Source organism: Neomonachus schauinslandi, chromosome 8, assembly GCF_002201575.2.
Source record: "Neomonachus schauinslandi chromosome 8, ASM220157v2, whole genome shotgun sequence".
NCBI lineage: Eukaryota > Metazoa > Chordata > Mammalia > Carnivora > Phocidae > Neomonachus > Neomonachus schauinslandi.
In genome coordinates this window covers 59,417,880-59,436,171 of record NC_058410.1, presented here as the reverse complement: position 1 = coordinate 59,436,171, position 18,292 = coordinate 59,417,880, and the positions used below count along the sequence as shown (strand labels likewise).

Below are 18,292 nucleotides of genomic sequence, written 5' to 3'. Positions count from 1 at the left end.
GTACAGTTTCAAAATGGAAAGTGTAGAGAATTCTCAAAAATTGTACTTAAAGATAAAAAGCTATTTTTAAAATATCTTAGCCCCACAGCTCTACTCTATTACATAGGTAATTGAGAGCTGACTGCATAAGTTTTCTATAGCAGATTATAATCTCCTAAATTTTCTGAAGCACTGAAAATCAAGAGGGGAGGAAGTCTTAACATGCAATGCTAATCAAAGCATACACATATTCTTTTTTTTTTTTTTTTTAAAGATTTTATTTATTTGAGACAGAGAGAATGAGAGAGAGAGAGCACATGAGCGGGGGGAGGGTCAGAGGGAGAAGCAGGCTCCTTGCTGAGCAGGGAGCCAGATGCGGGACGCGATCCAGGGACTCCAGGATCATGACCTGAGCTGAAGGCAGTCGCTTAACCAACTGAGCCACCCAGACACCCGCATACACATATTCTTAATAGGAACTAAAAAATAAACATTTTGGTATATGCTGACAATATTAAATTATGATGATTCACTTCTGTGAAATGTGAAGAATTTTCTTGTTTGACTCAGGCTCAACAGGGTGCCTACACACACCCACATAAACACACACCCTTACCCACACTCAGCCAAATAGAACTGGGAATCACTGAGGTTGTATCATGCATTTCTAATATCAACTGAGATGTCACAGTGGTGCATTTACTGCTTTTTAAAGTGTAGTCAGAAGTCAACTAATTCTATAAATAGGGTGATATGTGCTTGGCCACTCAACAGAGAAGTGATTAAATGAGCATTAAAATACAATGTTAATGCATGTTAAAATCAAGTACTGCACTCAAAGAGATCTAGTAGTGATGATGGTAGCATATATTTTAAAATTAAAGCATCAAACATTTTTACATATTTTGAGAGTCTAGATATCGTATATAGGCATATTTGATGGAAGAAAAACAGAAAGGTCCTCTTCAATGAGTATTATCAGTAGACACTGCAATCTTATTATTTCTCTATGTTGACAAACTTTTTAGTTCTGTCAAGATATCAAAGTGGTTTTAAGCAGTAGTCTAAAGTATTTCTCTTTAAGATATGCTAAGGTAATAAACAAGGTACACATTTGACAAAAAATGGCAAAGATTAAAATCACATTAATGCCTGTTTTCATTTCCCAAAGGACTGTTAAAAAAATGTATTCATTAAAAGTAGTAAGGAATAATATTTTTATTTTGAAAATAGTTTGTCTTCAGAGGAATTATATGAAAAAAATGACCTTTATTTTTCTCTAAATTAAGGGCCTCTTGAAATCATTAATCATCAATTATGAATTCTCAACAAGAAATACATTTAATACACTAAATTAATAGCTTAATCTAAAGATATTTTTAAAATAGAATATAGGGCACTTAAAAGTACCAACATAAACATTTATTCATGAAATTCTTCTTCTTTAATAAATCAAAATATAAAGATAATTCCTCATGTTACAAAAATCTAAAATGGATTTTTGTTAGTTTTGACAACGAAAAACTGTTACATGATATTGCAGATTACCATATTCCCTTTTATCACATTAGTGTGGGGGAAGAGAACTAATATAAAGGGTACATCTTGGGCACCTGGGTGGCTCAGATGGTTAAGCGTCTGCCTTCGGCTCAGGTCATGATCCCAGGGTCCTAGGATTGAGTCCCGCATTGGGCTCCCTGCTCCTTGGGAGCCTGCTTCTCCCTCTGCCTCTCTCTGTGTCTCTCTGTCTCTCATGAATAAATAAATAAAATCTTTAAAAAAAAAAAAAAGGGTACATCTTGTTTGTAGGATGAATGACTTGACGTATAGTGAATCCATTCTGCAGTGATATCATAACCTGACTCCTTAATATTAGCTTTTTTTTCTTTTGGTGTAGAAGCATACTATATGGAAGAAAAAGAACCTACAATTCACTTTAATTCATTTAACACACTAGAAATAAGTTTAATAGCAATAAATGCAAACAAAAAGGATACCTCAGAAGTTTCCCAAAGAGCACAGATTAAATGACAAATAATACTTGCAATGGAAAGCGAAGGAGATATGGAGACATTGTAATGACTGTTTATAAAATAGAGATGAAGGCGGGCGCCTGGGTGGCTCAGTCAGTTAAGTTGTCTGCCTTTGGCTCAGGTCATGATTCCAGGGTCCTGGGAGCGAGTCCCACATCGGGCTCCCTGCTCTGCAGGGAGTCTGCTTCTCCCTCTGCCCCTCCTCCCACTCGTTCTCTCAATCTCTCTCTCAAATAAATAAATAAAATCTTTTAAAAAAAATAGAGATGAAGGCATAATAATACAGAAGTAGTGAGTCTCCACCTCGTTAGAGCTATGGGAATTGAACTAGGCTTAATGTTTTTGGAACTCAAACAAAATTAAGGCCCACCATTAAGCTCTACCAAATGTATACATAGATTTGATTTTGGAAAGTCTCTTTTCAAACTATATTGACTAAATGAGATCAATTCTGATTCAGATTTAGACAACTTTAAAGCATAAACACTTGCAACCTTAATGAAAACAATATCAATGATTCAAGTTACTATTCAATATGTTACCTGTATGGGGAGGATGTCTCTCTGGTAGAATCAGATGTTGAAAGTTGATAATACATACAGCCTCAGCTCCTAACCATCTATCAGACACTGCTCGGATGTAGTACTGGGAAGGCAAAGGCTCAAAAATAGGGATTGTAAATACCAGAAGTTGAGCTTCTTTACTAATGACCTAATGTGAAATAAAGTCTCAAGTGAATATGAATATTCTGATATCATAAAGGCCTTCTTAGTCTACTGTTAAGAAAATGCTATCTACACCAACAGGTACTAAACATAAGAAAATATCTTGGGTTTCTAAATAGTTGAGATATTTAGGCACTTCAGAAATTTATACATGGTTCCCTTCTGAGGATACCTGATATTATAGAAAGTTAAATTTATATTCAATTTATATTATTTATGTATATCATCATGTACTAACAGCTTACCAGTTTGACTCATTATCAGAATTTCCCAAATTTCATTCATTAAATTACTTAACTTCATGATTTTTACCAAATTATTTACTTAATATTTTTCTTTAAATTTCACTACTAGTTAAGTGGAGTAACAGAACTTAGCATAAATAGAAGGTAATTATGAAAAGAAACACTGCTGTGAAATTCTACTGCTGTCTGCCCAGGGTTCCCAGCCTAAAGCTTGCTTTCTCTTTGATAAAAAGAGAAATCATGGATGAAGCATCACAGTTAAAGATATACTAGCATCAAATTGAGTCTTTCTTTTGGGATTCATGGAAAATTTTAAAAAATGCCCTTTTCACAATGTGAGTCAATACTCTGTAGTATTTTTTGGTAACATCTAAAGTTATTAATTTTTATTTATTTAATCTTATTTATCCATTACATTATTTATCCCATCCATTTGACATATTTCACTCCTCTGGAAGTCATGCCTTAAACCACGATAAAGATTACAATTCAATTTCTCAAACCAAGATCACATTGAATATATGAATACAATAAAATGCAATTCCTGTTACCTTTGAAACCAAAAAGAAACATTAAAAAAAATAAAGCTTTAAGGGTACTATGAAATTATAGAGAAATAGGTACAAACAGAAATTATTTAGCTTATATTTTCTTCTTTCTATGATAGCAACATAATAAGGACACACCCATGTTTACCTGTTTTTTCAGAACTAGAAAATACTCTGAATGATAAATATGATCATTTGTAGGATCTTCTACCCAAATCCACCAAGGTTCTCCTACCGTCCCATGGACCTAGAAGAAAAATAATATTCTAATACTAAGTATATTTTAACTCAAGTAAGGGATATTGTTTGCAAATCCAGCACGTATTCTTTCTCTTTTTAACAGCTTTATTGATACATAATTTACATAAAAAAGTTTACTCACTTAAAAGTATACACAGTTCAATGGTTTCTACAAAGCTTTTACAACCATCTCCATAATCTAATTTTAGAATTACCCCCAAAAAGAAACCTTGCACCCATCTGCAAGTCACTACTTATCTTCCCTCATTGTCCCAACCTCCAAGCTTGACAACCACAATGTACTTTATCTCTATAAATATTTGCCTATATTGGACATTTCATATAAACAGAATCGTATCATATGTGGTCTTCTGTGACTGGCTTCTTTCATTTACCATGTTTTCAAGGTTCACTCATGTTGTATCATGTAACAATACTTCATTCTTTTTCACTGACAAATAATATTCCACTGGATAGACAGATATGCCATATTTTGTGTACTCATTCTCCCTCTTTTTTTTTCTAACAAAGCCCAGTCTTGTACAGTGTTCATCTCTCTCTTATGTGACTCAGGAGAAGGTGAACTCATCTCTCAGGATGATTTTGATTAGCCCAAGCCAATCAGTTTACAGTATCCTCCTTATAACAAACAGCTTTCGGTAAGGGATAGGCACATGCCCAATACTGGCCCAATTAGACTAAGGGAAAGGTCTTATGGTTCATGCTCTGGGTTGATAAAGTAGGGGTGTGTTCACCTTTTCCTGTTAAATATGAACAAGGAAGCACAGAAAACATCTGGAAGGTAGCCAAGAGTGTCAGGACAGCAAAAAGATGGGCTCTAAATGATAGCATTAAATAGACTTAATCACCTTTGGGGCCTATTCTATCAGTGGACCTTTTACTGTGGAAGATAATATATTTTTTTGCCTAAGTCACTTTGAAATAAGTCAGGTTTTCTATTCTTGCAGCCAACAGCATTCTGATAGAGTTAACTATACAAACTATTAAGTACTCTATCTTACTAATTAAATCAAACTGTGGAAGATTTTTTTATGGATACTGATAGAAGAAAACTGTGAAAAAAAGGAAATAAAATTTTTATGCATTTCAAAACCCTCTATTAAATATAAAATGAAATATGAGTATATGGCTTAACTAATTTTATATTTTATGTAAAATTTTATGTTTATAAAATATTAAATATAATTTTATATCATTTAGCTCTCACAGCATTTCTGTGAGAAAATTAATTATTATTATTATGCATGTTTACAGATGAGAAAACTGAAGGAATCACCAGTTAGGGCAGTTTAAGACCAGTGGTAGACTTAAGACTATGGCTGGATAATTTTTAAGCATGTTGATGAATAAAATTAATTCACATTAAAGATATACTAATAATGTCAGGTAGTGTAGAAGATATTTACTTATACTTAATCAGAACCTTACAATAACCATGTAAAGTAGGCATTGCTACTACAATTACGGATTTCCTCGTTTCCTCCACTGGCTTCTTGAAAGAAAGGATTGAGAGTTACTTGCTTTTGTATCTACAATCACTCTCTACTATAGTCTTTGTACAGTAACTGTTGCAAAGATAGACCTTAAAAAATGTTGACAGAATAAGAGGATCCAGAGTAGATCTTCTCGTGTGTGTGTGTGTACATTAAATACATATATAAGATTTCATATATATGATATATGAAAAAATGAAGCTAAAATATAAAATATGGTGAACCACTTGTACATATTTTCTTTTTTATTTTATTTTATTATGTTATGTTAATCACCATACACCATTGGTTTTTGATGTAGTGTTCCATGATTCATTGTTTGCACATAACACCCAGTGTTCCCTTCAATATGTGCCCTCTTTAATACACATCACCAGGCTAACCCATCCTCCCACCCCCCTCCCCTCCAGAACCCTCAGTTTGTTTCTCAGAGTCCATAGTCTCTCATGGTTCGTCTCCCCCTCCGATTTTCCCCCCTTCATTTTTCCCTTCCTACTATCTTCTTCTTCTTTTTTTTTTTTTACATGTAATATATTATTTGTTTCAGAGGTACAGGTCTCTATAAAGAACTTATCAAACTCAACACCACTTGTACATATTTTCATAAATGATTAGATTCTGAAATAGTTATGTATGGGAATACCATGGTGGGGAGGGTGTCACAAATTGATGTGACTAACTATAAACATAGTTACCATAACACCTAAGATTTAGAAAGAAGAATAGAAAGGGTAAAAACAGAAACAGAAATGTGATGGGTGCCAAGGAAGGACATTTGCAAGAAGGACAATGTATAGTGCTGAATGTTCAGAGAAGTAAAGAAAATAACTGAGAAAAAGTCATTTATTATGGTAACCAGTTAGGTTTTGGTGATCACCGAGAAAGTAGTCTCAGCAGGAAAGAAACTGATGACCAGGAGAAAATACAGAATGCTCTTTCTATACACCTAATGGTAAAGAGAAGAGAAGATTGATAGCTTGAGAAATATTAGGATTTTATTTTATTTTATTTTTTTAAGATTTTATTTATTTGACAGAGAGAGAGAGAAAGCGAGAGCGGAACACAAGCAGGGGGAGTGGGAGAGGGAGAAGCAGGCTTCCTGCTGAGCAGGGAGCCCAATATGGGACTCAATCCCAGGACCCTGGGATCATGACCTGAGCCGAAGGCAGACGCTTAACGACTGAGCCACCCAGGCGCCCAGAAATATTAGGATTTTAAAAGGGCTCTTTTAGTACAAAGAATCTTGACTTTTTAGTAGGATAAAATGACAGAGTAAGTAGAGCTGGCAAAAATGAAGATAACAGAAAATTAAAGAAGACAGAATTACACAGTCTTTATGTAAGTGAATCCACTAAACTACTGTTCAATGTTGAACTTTCAGGTACCTAAAAAGTTCTGAAGAGGTCTCACTGGTTGCCATATTAATATATTATAGCATGTTTTTCTTGAGGATGATAGTAAATATTACTACAATGCTTTAAATGAATCTTCAATATGTATTCTTTTTAGAGTTTTCTATATGCCTTAAAGACAGATGTAAGGAGGTATAGTTGAACCTGCAGTGCGGACATTTTTGCTTACCATTGATAGAGATATTTTCTACTTTTACCTGATCATTCCAAGTAAAATCAGGACAGATGCTAAGCGTCACTCGGAGGACAGTCCGTGTGATGGGCTGAATGGATGCTTCCATTGTAACAGAAGGAATCTGATGAACACATTGTTTGACCTTGAGTCCAATATTCACATGATGCAGCATGTGACCTGTAAGGAAAACATCACACAGAAGAAATGTGTTCAGACAGAAAAAAAGCAACATAATCTGACTTGTAAATGGGATTTCAGAGAAGGTGGTTTTATTGCTTGTTTTATGATTTGCTATGTAGAATAGTTGACATTCTTGACCTGGCATGTTTGAATATTTTGTAATAGTTAACTTGAATTAGCAATTCATAGCTCTGAAAACCAGTATCAAGGTTTCTTCAGCTATTAATAGGGTTCTCAAAATTACTGAGACTTGACAGTATTTAAACTACTATAAACAGTTCCACTTTTCTCCTAGTTAGCTCACGACACATTAAAAAATTTAGTATTTTGTGAAAATAGCCATTAATTTACACAAAGTCTATTTCTCAACTCTATAACCATGATGGGAAATGCTTTAGTAATCAAACACAAATCACCCATCCAAACTCATTTCCAGAAAAAAATAAAGCTAAAATATAAAATATGGTTAACGTAGCACAAACTTACCCACTTATACCTATTTTCATATATGATTAGATTTTGAAGTAGTTATGTATGGGAATGCCAGGGTGGGGAGGGGGTCACAAACAGATGTGACTGACTATAAACATCTTCCTACTTGAGTCCAAGCAATTAAGTGGAAATAATATTTCCACTTAGTATTTAATATTTAATAGTATCAGATAATATTTAATAGTATCAATATTTCTTATATATCTTGGTTCTTTGTAATGCAATTTTTTAAAGTATGCTTATGAACAAATCAAAATGTTCTATATTCACCAGAATTTGAAACTAAAGTGGTTTTCCTTATTTTGATAAAATATTTACCTATGTTACCCCAGTGTAAGTAATCTTAATTTCTCTAGTTAATATCCTCAATTTCTCTCTATTTTTATTGATACTTTCTGCCATTCTGTCTTAAAGTAGTCTTACTATACAGGTGAAATAACTATCTCAGCCTCTCTTTCCATCACTGCACCTTTTGTCAGCAGTAGTCCTCTCCCTTACTTCTCTTCAGCCTGACTCCCTTCATGTATACTGTCATCCCTATTCTGAATCTGAAATATTAAGTAATCAATACGTGGTAAGTTTGTCCAATAAAATGTTAAGGTACATAGAAATGTATGTAGGAATAATTTTTTAACATCGTATGATAAAAGCAGAACAAATGCTATTTACATACTGATACCAACTGGATTTAAAATGGTAAAAAAGTTTATCTTGAGTAATATGAAAATACACAATAGTTTTCTTTTAATCTAATAAAATATTTTATTTGTACAGAACAATACATTAAAACATTTTTGCTCCCTTCTTACCTATTTCATCTTTCCTCATGTCTTTCAGCTTATCCACAGTAAGATTTTTTTCTTCTAATCTTGTTAGAATGTGTGGTGGTAAGACTGAAAACTGTCTCAAAGGGCTAGCCCAACCCCAAAGCCTCTTGTCAATGACTTTACTAAGATTCAGGAGCCTGTAGGTCATGGCAGGCCAACGTTTCCTCAGAGCAATTTCAAAAAGAGCACGGACAATTCTAGCTGCATTCTGAAGAATAAAAAGGGGGTTGGTGGTTAGGTACACTGTACTTTAAATTTGTCAGATTTGTCATTCACACTCAGTTTTAAAAGAAGCATGCCAAGTTGCAGCCTTTAATTGTGGGCAAAATCTATTCTCATATAACCGTAATTATCTTTATTATTTCTATATAAGAATAATCACATCTCTCATAAGTGGATGTTATCTTGTTCAATCTCAGATGGTAGTCTCATATCCAGGTTCTTAGGAGGCTCCACCCTATGCTCCCTAACCAGGAATGAAGGAGGAAGAGATAAAAGGTATGCATAAGACTTAAAAGGCTGTTGAGGCCACCTAGAATATAAGATAACAGCTGAGGATACCCTTGGGTATATAGTGGAATGATTAAAAGTCTACGTAGAGAAATAAAGAGGACTTTGGGATCCAGTCAGACAGAAAAATTAGTGTGAGAAGGGTGATAAAGGAAATCCTGATGAGTTCAGCTACCTGTATTAATGGTTCCCTACAAACCAAGCAACACCTTAACTGCTTTATTATCTCATTTAATCTGTATGCTATCTCCTTTAATGTTTATGGCAACTGCATTCAATTGGTCTTGATATTATGATTTTATACCTGAAGATAACAGAGTTTGGTGAGGTTAATAATTTGACCTAGATCACACAGATAGTTGGTGTCAGAGTATCTAATCAAAGCCAGGTCTAAACAAGTCCAATTTAACTCCAAGGAAAACTTCATTAATAGACATATAGAAAGTTACAAGGATTGAAGCCCTTTTAACATCTCTACAGTTAGTTTCCGTTTGTTTTGCCTCCTTCCCTCTATCACTAACTTTGCAGGTTATTTTACCGAAGATTGTTTTTAAAGTCATGAACTTGGGAGATACCTCACAATCTTGAACGACATCTATATTTAAAAATGAAGAATGTTAAAATCTGGTCAAAATCATAAAAAAGAGATGAAAAAGAGTGAAGATTTTAAGTAGCAAATAGGTGATCTGGCTTGAAATTACAAGGCAAAAATGATCATAAGAGTTAAGGGCTTTGGTTTTCCATTTTATATAAAATATGTATTTGTCTCTTGACAAATTTGACTACTTTTTTTACAGTATTAGAAATTTAAGAACAAAAATGGTATTTAGAAGTATGAGGACAGTTCTGATACCCAATAAAAATTATAGGATGACTTTTATTAGGCCCAGAGAATGATAAAATGAACATTTTTTTTTAAAAGATTTTATTTAATTTTTTGACAGAGAGAGACACAGCAACAGAGGGAACACAAGCAGGGGGAGTGGGAGAGGGAGAAGCAGGCTTCCTGCAGAGCAGGGAGCCTGATGCGGGGCTCGATCCCAGGACCCTGGGATCACAGCCTGAGCCGAAGGCAGATGCTTAACGACTGAGCCACCCAGGCGCCCCATGAACATTTTGATTACTATATCTACCAAATAGGTCTTCTTCCAGCATCATTCTTAGCTGCTCTTGTAAGAAGATACTAGGCTAATTTTCCCAACTGTGTTTGAAAGTATGTTATTTTTCTATGTCAGAACCTACAGTTTTTCCCTAGAAGCTAAAAGAAATGGAAGGAGAAATCCCATGTGAGATACAGGCAGGCATTTTAATCTGGAATGATATAAATGGGGAATAATGATCAAAATCTCTAACATACGCAGTTTAGAAACGCTAAATAGAGGCTTCTTTATAAAATCATAGACTATTTGAGCTAAGGATTTATCTCAGGGGTTGAGAGAATCAAGTTTTAGAAATACAGAAGGGATGACTATTTTATAGAGCTGAGAGGGTTGTGGAACTGTTGGTGGCTTACATTTAAAATATAAACTCAACAATAATTTATCTAATGCATTCAAGGATGATAGACCCACAATAGCTTTTTAAGAAAAACCAGGATGCTTTGATTATAACCTTAATTTTTTGAGACTGACTTTTTGGGAACCAATCATGAAGAAATCCTGTCTTATACTGTAAAGCAATTTGTGTGTCAGTCTTTGATAATACCTTCATAATCTTGAATCAAACAGAAATGTGGCCAGATTATTCATCCAGAACCCAGAAAAGTTTTAACTTTTATTTAAGTCATTAACTATTTCAATATAAAAATCATTAGAAAATGTAAAATGACAATATCATTTTTTCAGAAAAACAGATAAAGTAAGTTAGAAACAATGGTTCCTGTAGAAGTCACAGGGTTTAGAGATTATAAATTATATATAAATTTTCTATGGCAGGAAATACATGGTTCCAAGATACGCAAACAAAATTTTTTTTCACCACATCCATATTTGGTTTATACAGCATATGAAATCATCACCTGGTTCCTTGGTTACTTTGATTAAATTACTGAATTCATTCGAATTGTTTACCAATATATCTTGGTTCATGTTTGCAAATATTTCACATTTACAGTTATTTCAAAGCACTTCTGAATATTCATGGCTGTTCATTTATTTAACACAAACATACTTTTTCTATATAAAGTCTTTGAACAAAATTACCAACATAAGATACATAGCAGAATAGTTTCTATACTTAAAATAAGATTAAGTTTTTATTTCTCTTTAACTTAGAGGAGGCACTACTCAATGAAAAATTATGAAAAAGGGATTCTTTTTAATTACAGTATAGTTAACATATAGTGTTATATTAGTTTCATGTGTACAATTTAGTGATTCAGCACTTCCATACATCAGCCGGTGCTCATCACAACAGGTGCACTCCTTAACCCCCATCACCTATTTCACCCATCCCCTCACCTACTTCCCCGCTGGTAACTATCAGTTTGTTCTCCATAGTTAAGAGTCTGTTTCATGGTTTGCCTCTCTCTCTTGAAAAAGGTATTCTTGATAAGTAAAAAGTATGTTTTTTAAACATGTCTAGAAGGGAAGCCTCATTTGAAAGGCAAATACTGCAAAAAAAAAACCTGCTTTACTTCACACGAGGGCTTGAATATAAAAACATAAATACTACAACATTTTATACTACAGTATTTTTAAAAAAATACATTTAATGAGCTATAATTTAGGGAATAATTTTCTTTCAGTTCTCAATTTTTAAGTATCATTGGTAGGGAAGAAAGATTACTTTTTTAATCACAGACTTATCAGACTGAAAATATGGTGTGAGGCACTGCTATTAAGCCTTATTTAATGGTAAAAATTTTGTTTATATTTCTAACATTTGGGGTAAGTTATAAAGGTTCCACAATCTTTTACTCTGCTTGAAATATTCTTGTATTATTGCCCTTTCTAAGTAAAAGAAGTGAACTTTATTGTGTAAAGCAGGAAAAACCAAGTGTTGATATCTTTAAACTCTAAAATGAAAACAACAGCAACATCTAAAAGAACCAAACCCACCACCAAATCCCACCTCCATTTCTGATCTAACAGCACAGAGGGCATAAAAGATAGAGAACCAGTTCTGCAATAAAACGGTAATTGGTGGCATGTCACAATGCAATACATTCACAGTATAGCATGAATTAATATCTTGAGTTTCTAAAAGTAAACAAGGAAGAGAAAACAGGAAGGGAGTAATATTCTTACCTGGGCCACATACGCAGAATCTGATATAAGGGAGAAACTGTCCATCTCTCCTCGGCTGATGTAAGTTTGAAGTAGGATGTTTATTTTCCCGTAACTGTTCTCTACACCTCCAGGAGCTGCGAGTTCACAGAAATTGTTTAATAAGGCATCTAGCTCCTCTATTTCCTCTTCTCTGACCTGGAAGAATCAATGTTTTTATAAGATTATTTGGGCTGATTTATTGAAATTTTTCATATTTAAACTAAATCACATTGCATGTTTTTTTAAGGCTTTCATTTTTCAACATTTTTCTCTTGTACATTAATATAATAGTAATTTTTCACAGGTAGCTAATAAAATACAATAAGAAACTATCTTAAGGCTGATACAATTACATTTTATTATTCATCACCAATATTAAAGTTGCCATTGACATATAAAAATTTGATATGCCACAAAAATTAAATCTTCTGACCTCACCATCCTTCAGTTGATGAGATTTCATATTTTATTTGACCAGAGTAAAACCTCTGCCCAAATGGATTAGGGCAAACTTGAATTATCTTCAAATGCATTCATTACAGTCATATATTTTTATATGGTATAACACATTCATAGCTTAAAGCTGTGAAGTACTATGATTCACAGTATTAAAGTTTTCACTGTTAATAAGATTAAATTATAATACGGGTACAGAAATACTCATATCTAAGTTTGAATCATGCATGTCCTTTATATTTTCTTCAGTGAACATTATATTGCAAATAAACCAAAATCTACATACTATATTCTCTGCTAGTTTCATTACTGCAAACCTACTTAAATTATATTTGATTTGCAGTAGAGAGCAAAGAATAATGTCAGGAATGACATAATAGCATAATCTAGGATAGTGGACACTGTTGATAAATGAAAGAACATTGCTGGTACTCTAAATGCGAAGTGCCACACAGCTTATACTGTAACAGGAATAACAATTAATTATAAGCTTTTATAAATGAATGAATGTATATAAGCCAAATGCATTTGATTCAAGCTTCAAATAATCTTACTTACCTTGATTTGATCAAATTCTTCAGCTTTGGAGACTATAGCAAAAATATCACTTTCTGTTTTGTGAGCATCAAAGAATTCATTGAAGGTCTACCAAAGTAAGTGTTATATTTGATTAAAATAGAAGATCCAGTAAAATGGTTTCAATTAAAAAGTGACTATAAAATCATACATTCTTAAGGAATATTTGAAGCCTAGACAATGCAGAGTTATTATGTCTGTGGTATCCTATTCTTGATCATTGCTTTAAACATCATCAAATTTAGCAAAGACTGAAAAATTTCCTAAAACATAATTAGCTGGAGAAGACCTTTAGAAGCAAAAAGATCAATAAAATCAGTTATTAAAACCTACAATAGATATCTAAAAAAAATGTTCAGCTTAAAGTTGGTGAATGGTACAGATTTCCATATGCCCATGCTGAAAATGAGCCAAGACCAGACTCTTATGCTGAACATATATCATATAAAATTCAGAGAGGAATAACTAAAATTATGCAACCTGAAAATTCTGGTGAAGGCCTCATAATACTACTAGCGAGGGCATATACAAATTCAGGAAACTGGGAAGAAAAAAAAAATCAGTGAAAGACCACACAGAATAAAGACAAAGCTGAAGAAAGGCTACAGTTCTTGAAAGAGCTGCAAACAGGCCTAAGACAGAGTTTGGCAGTAACATACTACCCAGTGAGAAAATGAGGAAGGTTACTTAGTGGACAAAAGGAGTGCAAGTGAGCATGTGAGCCCGTGATAGAAGCAGTAGAGAGGTAGGGGCAATGTTTTGGATTGAGGAAGACAAGATCACAGTTGTGAGATGATACATGTTAAAAGAAGAAACCTAAAGTGCTATACAAATGCAAGATTTATTTTGGCAAAGATGAGGAAAAGCTAGTATGCACACAAAGGTGTTTTCTGAAACCTGTTAAATGTATAAGCATGTGTTATTTAAATAAGTACAAAACTTAGATTTCATATTGGCTTAGGTTTTCATATTTCTGAAGAAATTTCACGTTAGTGATTTCTGTTACTTTTTCATTTTAAAAACATATTTAGGTACCCCAAAAATGAATATAAGAAAAAAAAAATTCGAACTCTTTCTCTATAAAAAGGAGAGTAAAAATGTGCTTTAACCCATCTTGGTCTTTGAATTTAAGACTCTCCTCACAGGTAATCCCTGTTATGTTTTCCCATATATTAACATATGTAGGTACATATACATGCATGTAAACACACATAAAGACATGCATATACTCCTTAAAATGTAAATATTATACTGGCATCCTATCTTACCCAAGATTACATTAAAAGGCAATAAGCAAGGCTACCCTGTAGTCTAAATTATCCTTGAAACCTTTTTTTTTTTTTTAAAGATTTTATTTATTTATTTGACAGAGAGAGACACAGTGAGAGAGGGAACACAAGCAGGGGGAGTGGGAGAGGGAGAAGCAGGCTTCCCGCCAAGCAGGGAGCCCGATGCGGGGCTTGATCCCAGGACCCTGGGATCATGACCCGAGCCGAAGGCAGACGCTTAACGACTGAGCCACCCAGGGGCCCCTATCCTTGAAACCTCTTAAATTGCCCAAATAGTACAGCTTGGTTGACCTGGTAATTGCAGTAGTTTTTCAAACTCTTCTTTAGCCAGTGTTTCTCAATAATCTGAAATTAATTTTTCAACTTTTATTCACTGATATCATTAAGCCATCACCTCCTGCTTAAACTCATTCAGGCGTTCATTCCATAAGTCTCCTGCACATGCTCAATATTTTAGGCTTGGGTGTGCCTACTGCTTAGGATATATTCACTGAACGGATGGCAAAGGGTCCTTATTATTTAAAGTCTTATTTTTCTCTTGTGTTTATTCAGCATGTTATTGAATTCATGTAAGTTAAATGCACTTTGTTCTATTAGTTGCTTTTATTATTTTCCATTAATACTATATTCTGAAGTCTAGAAAGTATTTACATCTAAGAACAAACATATTATTGTATTTGTTACACTCAGTATAATACCTCAATGGTGTTGTATTTAATATAGTAGTGGCTGGCGGTTCTACCCAAATCAGTTGAGGAAAAATACCCAGTTCGCTCTTCAAAACGAATCATCCGAGCTTTGTCTAGTTTTCGACCAACTTCAATGACCAACTGTTCTCGATGCTTTGCTAATGTTGGGTCAATCTGTAGGGAAAAATATATATATAAACACTTGAATATTTCTTTAGAGAGTCATCATTTACAAACATATACCTATTTATGGAAATTAAAATTTTTTGTTGATACGTTAGTTAGAATAAAATTTTTTTACTACAGTTTTTAAAGAAGTACATTTTTATAAATTCAGGACATAACCAGAAAATATTTTAATCCATTAAATAAAGACTTAAAAATTCATTAAGATTATTGATCTTTATTATGTTATCTTTAAGTAGTAATATTTTAGAATCTAAAATTCTTATATGGTCTTATAATCTTTAAGAATATAAAGATTGGCAATCAGATATTAGTAAAACAATCTGTCTTCTCCCTCCCACACTAAAATAAATAGGGACTCTAAAATATCAAGCTGTATTCCTACTTCATCAGTTTTGGAGAACTCGCAGTGAGGAAGATTTTCTCTGTTAAAGATATAAAGAAATAAATGCATAATTATTCTTGCAAGAGTATGACTTTGATGTTCTAATAGTTTACATAACTGCTGATGTAAAAACCCATTTTGCACATAATAATAATAGAAGCAAAGAGTAAGACGAAGTTGACAAGAAATTTCTGAATAGTTTTGAAATTATTATTTAATAGCCTCTTTCTAAACAGAAAGGACATTTAACACAAGATATTAACAAATATTCTTAAATATTGTGATGTGTGTGTATGTGTATAAATGTATGTATGTATGTATACATATATCCAGGCACACACACCAAGTCCTGAAGGTCACGCTCTAGGCAGGAGCAATAAATATGACCTTTAAAGGGAAGGGAGGGGAGTATAAAAATTCTTTAGAAATCAATTAATGAATTAATACTCCTACTATTCCTTCTAACTTACATTTTGATGGTAGCTTATTCATACACCAAATATAGCTAAAGTAAATTTAAAAATCAGAAAAATGAGACAAGGAAAGTCAAATGTAGGGAAGATGGAATCAAAAGCCATTAGCAAATACAAAAGTCTTAAATATTTGCTATAAATGATATACTGTATGTATCAAGTTCATCTTACAAAACCATTTTATTCATTACACGTTCTAAACCATTAAAAATATGTTGGACAACATGATTTGTGTTAGTTCACATGAGTTTTGTGGCTACACATTCTTACTGAGTAATAAAATATAAACATGTAAGTAAAAAGAAAATTAAAAAGATGAGTCTCTGAACTGTGAAGAGAGTAAAACTATGTATCTCAGAAGGAAAAAAAATCACTTTCTTTATACTAGAAAATTATACAAAAATGACTTCTGATATTAACCTAGTACTTAAAAAATCAATTGATATATTTATTTTGCCCCAAGATTTGCAATGGCTTAGCCCATAAAACTATGTGTTGTGCTTTGCCTTCCTCTACCCTTTCAGAATATTTTCATAGTGCCATTGACCATTTTCACAAGCCAATATTTGTAACAAGACCTTTTTTTTTTTCCCTCCTAAGCCTTTAAGTTTCAATTTTCCCATGGTCAAATCTATAGCACATAGCACAGGAAAAAGAAAAATGACAAAAAAGACTGGCAACCCCTTTGATAACACAATGGAATATTTACAAAAGCTGAGTTGACAGTAAGTGGAGGAAAACTAATTCTGAGTTCAATTCAACTTTGCTACTTTTGACTTAACACTAGTGAATATCCATATGATGATGGTGAAATAATGTTCTCATTAGACAACTGATTTTATCTGTAATTAGGAAGCATTTACATTGTATAAAGCAGAGTTCTAAGAAAAGCCAAGATCTCACAGAATTTGTAAGCCATGTGGACCACACAACTGTAAAGTTCACAGGAAGAAGTGCTACAATATACATTCGATTTTGTCACCGTGCTCCGTGGAACTGATCCAAGCCTCCAAACTGCTAATTACTCATTAACACTATCTTTTAATTTAGGAATACGGGCTTAGAAGGGACTTGATAAGAGGAACATACTTAATAAAACATAAGCCTATTTTTTTTTTCAGTATTTTATTTATTTGACAGAGAGAGACACAGTGAGAGAGGGAACACAAGCAGGGGGAGTGGGAGAGGGAGAAGCAGGCTTCCTGCCGAACAGGGAGCCCCATGTGGAGCTCGATCCCAGGACCCTGAGATCATGACCTGAGCCGAAGGCAGACGCTTAACGACTGAGCCACCCAGGCGCCCCAAACATAAGCCTATTATTAAAAGTGATCTATAATTTTCCTCATGTCTGTCTGGTTTACTCTAAAACCTTAATTTATTATACTTTTTAAAAAATCACAGCAAAGGGCACCTGAGTGGCTCAGTTGGTTAAGCGTCTGCCTTCGGCTCAGGTCATGATCTCAGGATCCTGGGATGGAGCCCTCCATCGGGCTCCCTGCTCTGTGGGGAGCCTGCTTCTCCCTCTCACTCTGCCCCTCCCCCCTGCTCATGCTCTCTCTCTAATAAATAAATAAAATCTTAAAAAAATAAAAAAATAAAAATCACAGCAAAATATTAATATCAAATGGAAATGTATCTGAATAATAAATTGATAACAATATAAAGATTAACTTTTTAGTATCCGTGGAAAAAGAGATATAAATAGAGTGAAATAATTATAGGAGGCAAATTTAATTTTCTTTCGTATTTTCTAAAAAAGACTAAAGCTTTTTGTTTTTCTTCCAGGTACCTAATTCTATTCAGATGAGGCAGAAGTAGCAAATATTTATCCTCATATCATAAAAAGATTACAAAACCAAAAAAAGAAGGTTTGATATTTTTTTATAAATGAGTTTTCTACCTGATAAGCCTTGTGACTGATGCCATATACTAATGGATTTGCTCTCATCCGTACATAAAGATAAGTGTAACTTATCCACTTCACTGCTTCTTCCACATTAGTAACTGTTCCCAGAGCAATCTGCAAATCAAAAATATAACAAAATTAAACTAATGCATTAAAGTTGGATATAAACATTACATCAAAGGC

At 33.5% G+C, this 18,292-nt stretch overlaps 1 protein-coding gene across 1 annotated transcript in view; it reads right to left on the bottom strand.

The window, feature by feature from the left end:
* ASCC3 (activating signal cointegrator 1 complex subunit 3) overlaps positions 1 to 18,292 on the bottom strand; it is a 358,425-nt gene that overhangs the window by 130,464 nt on the left and 209,669 nt on the right. Inside the window, exons 17-24 of the mRNA XM_021693642.2 lie at positions 18,104 to 18,223; positions 15,169 to 15,333; positions 13,164 to 13,250; positions 12,129 to 12,305; positions 8,353 to 8,578; positions 6,894 to 7,048; positions 3,679 to 3,777; positions 2,555 to 2,723 (exon numbers count right to left, since the gene is read on the bottom strand). Of these exons, the coding sequence (XP_021549317.1) occupies positions 2,555 to 2,723; positions 3,679 to 3,777; positions 6,894 to 7,048; positions 8,353 to 8,578; positions 12,129 to 12,305; positions 13,164 to 13,250; positions 15,169 to 15,333; positions 18,104 to 18,223 (1,198 nt within the window). The remainder of the gene's footprint in view (positions 1 to 2,554; positions 2,724 to 3,678; positions 3,778 to 6,893; positions 7,049 to 8,352; positions 8,579 to 12,128; positions 12,306 to 13,163; positions 13,251 to 15,168; positions 15,334 to 18,103; positions 18,224 to 18,292) is intronic.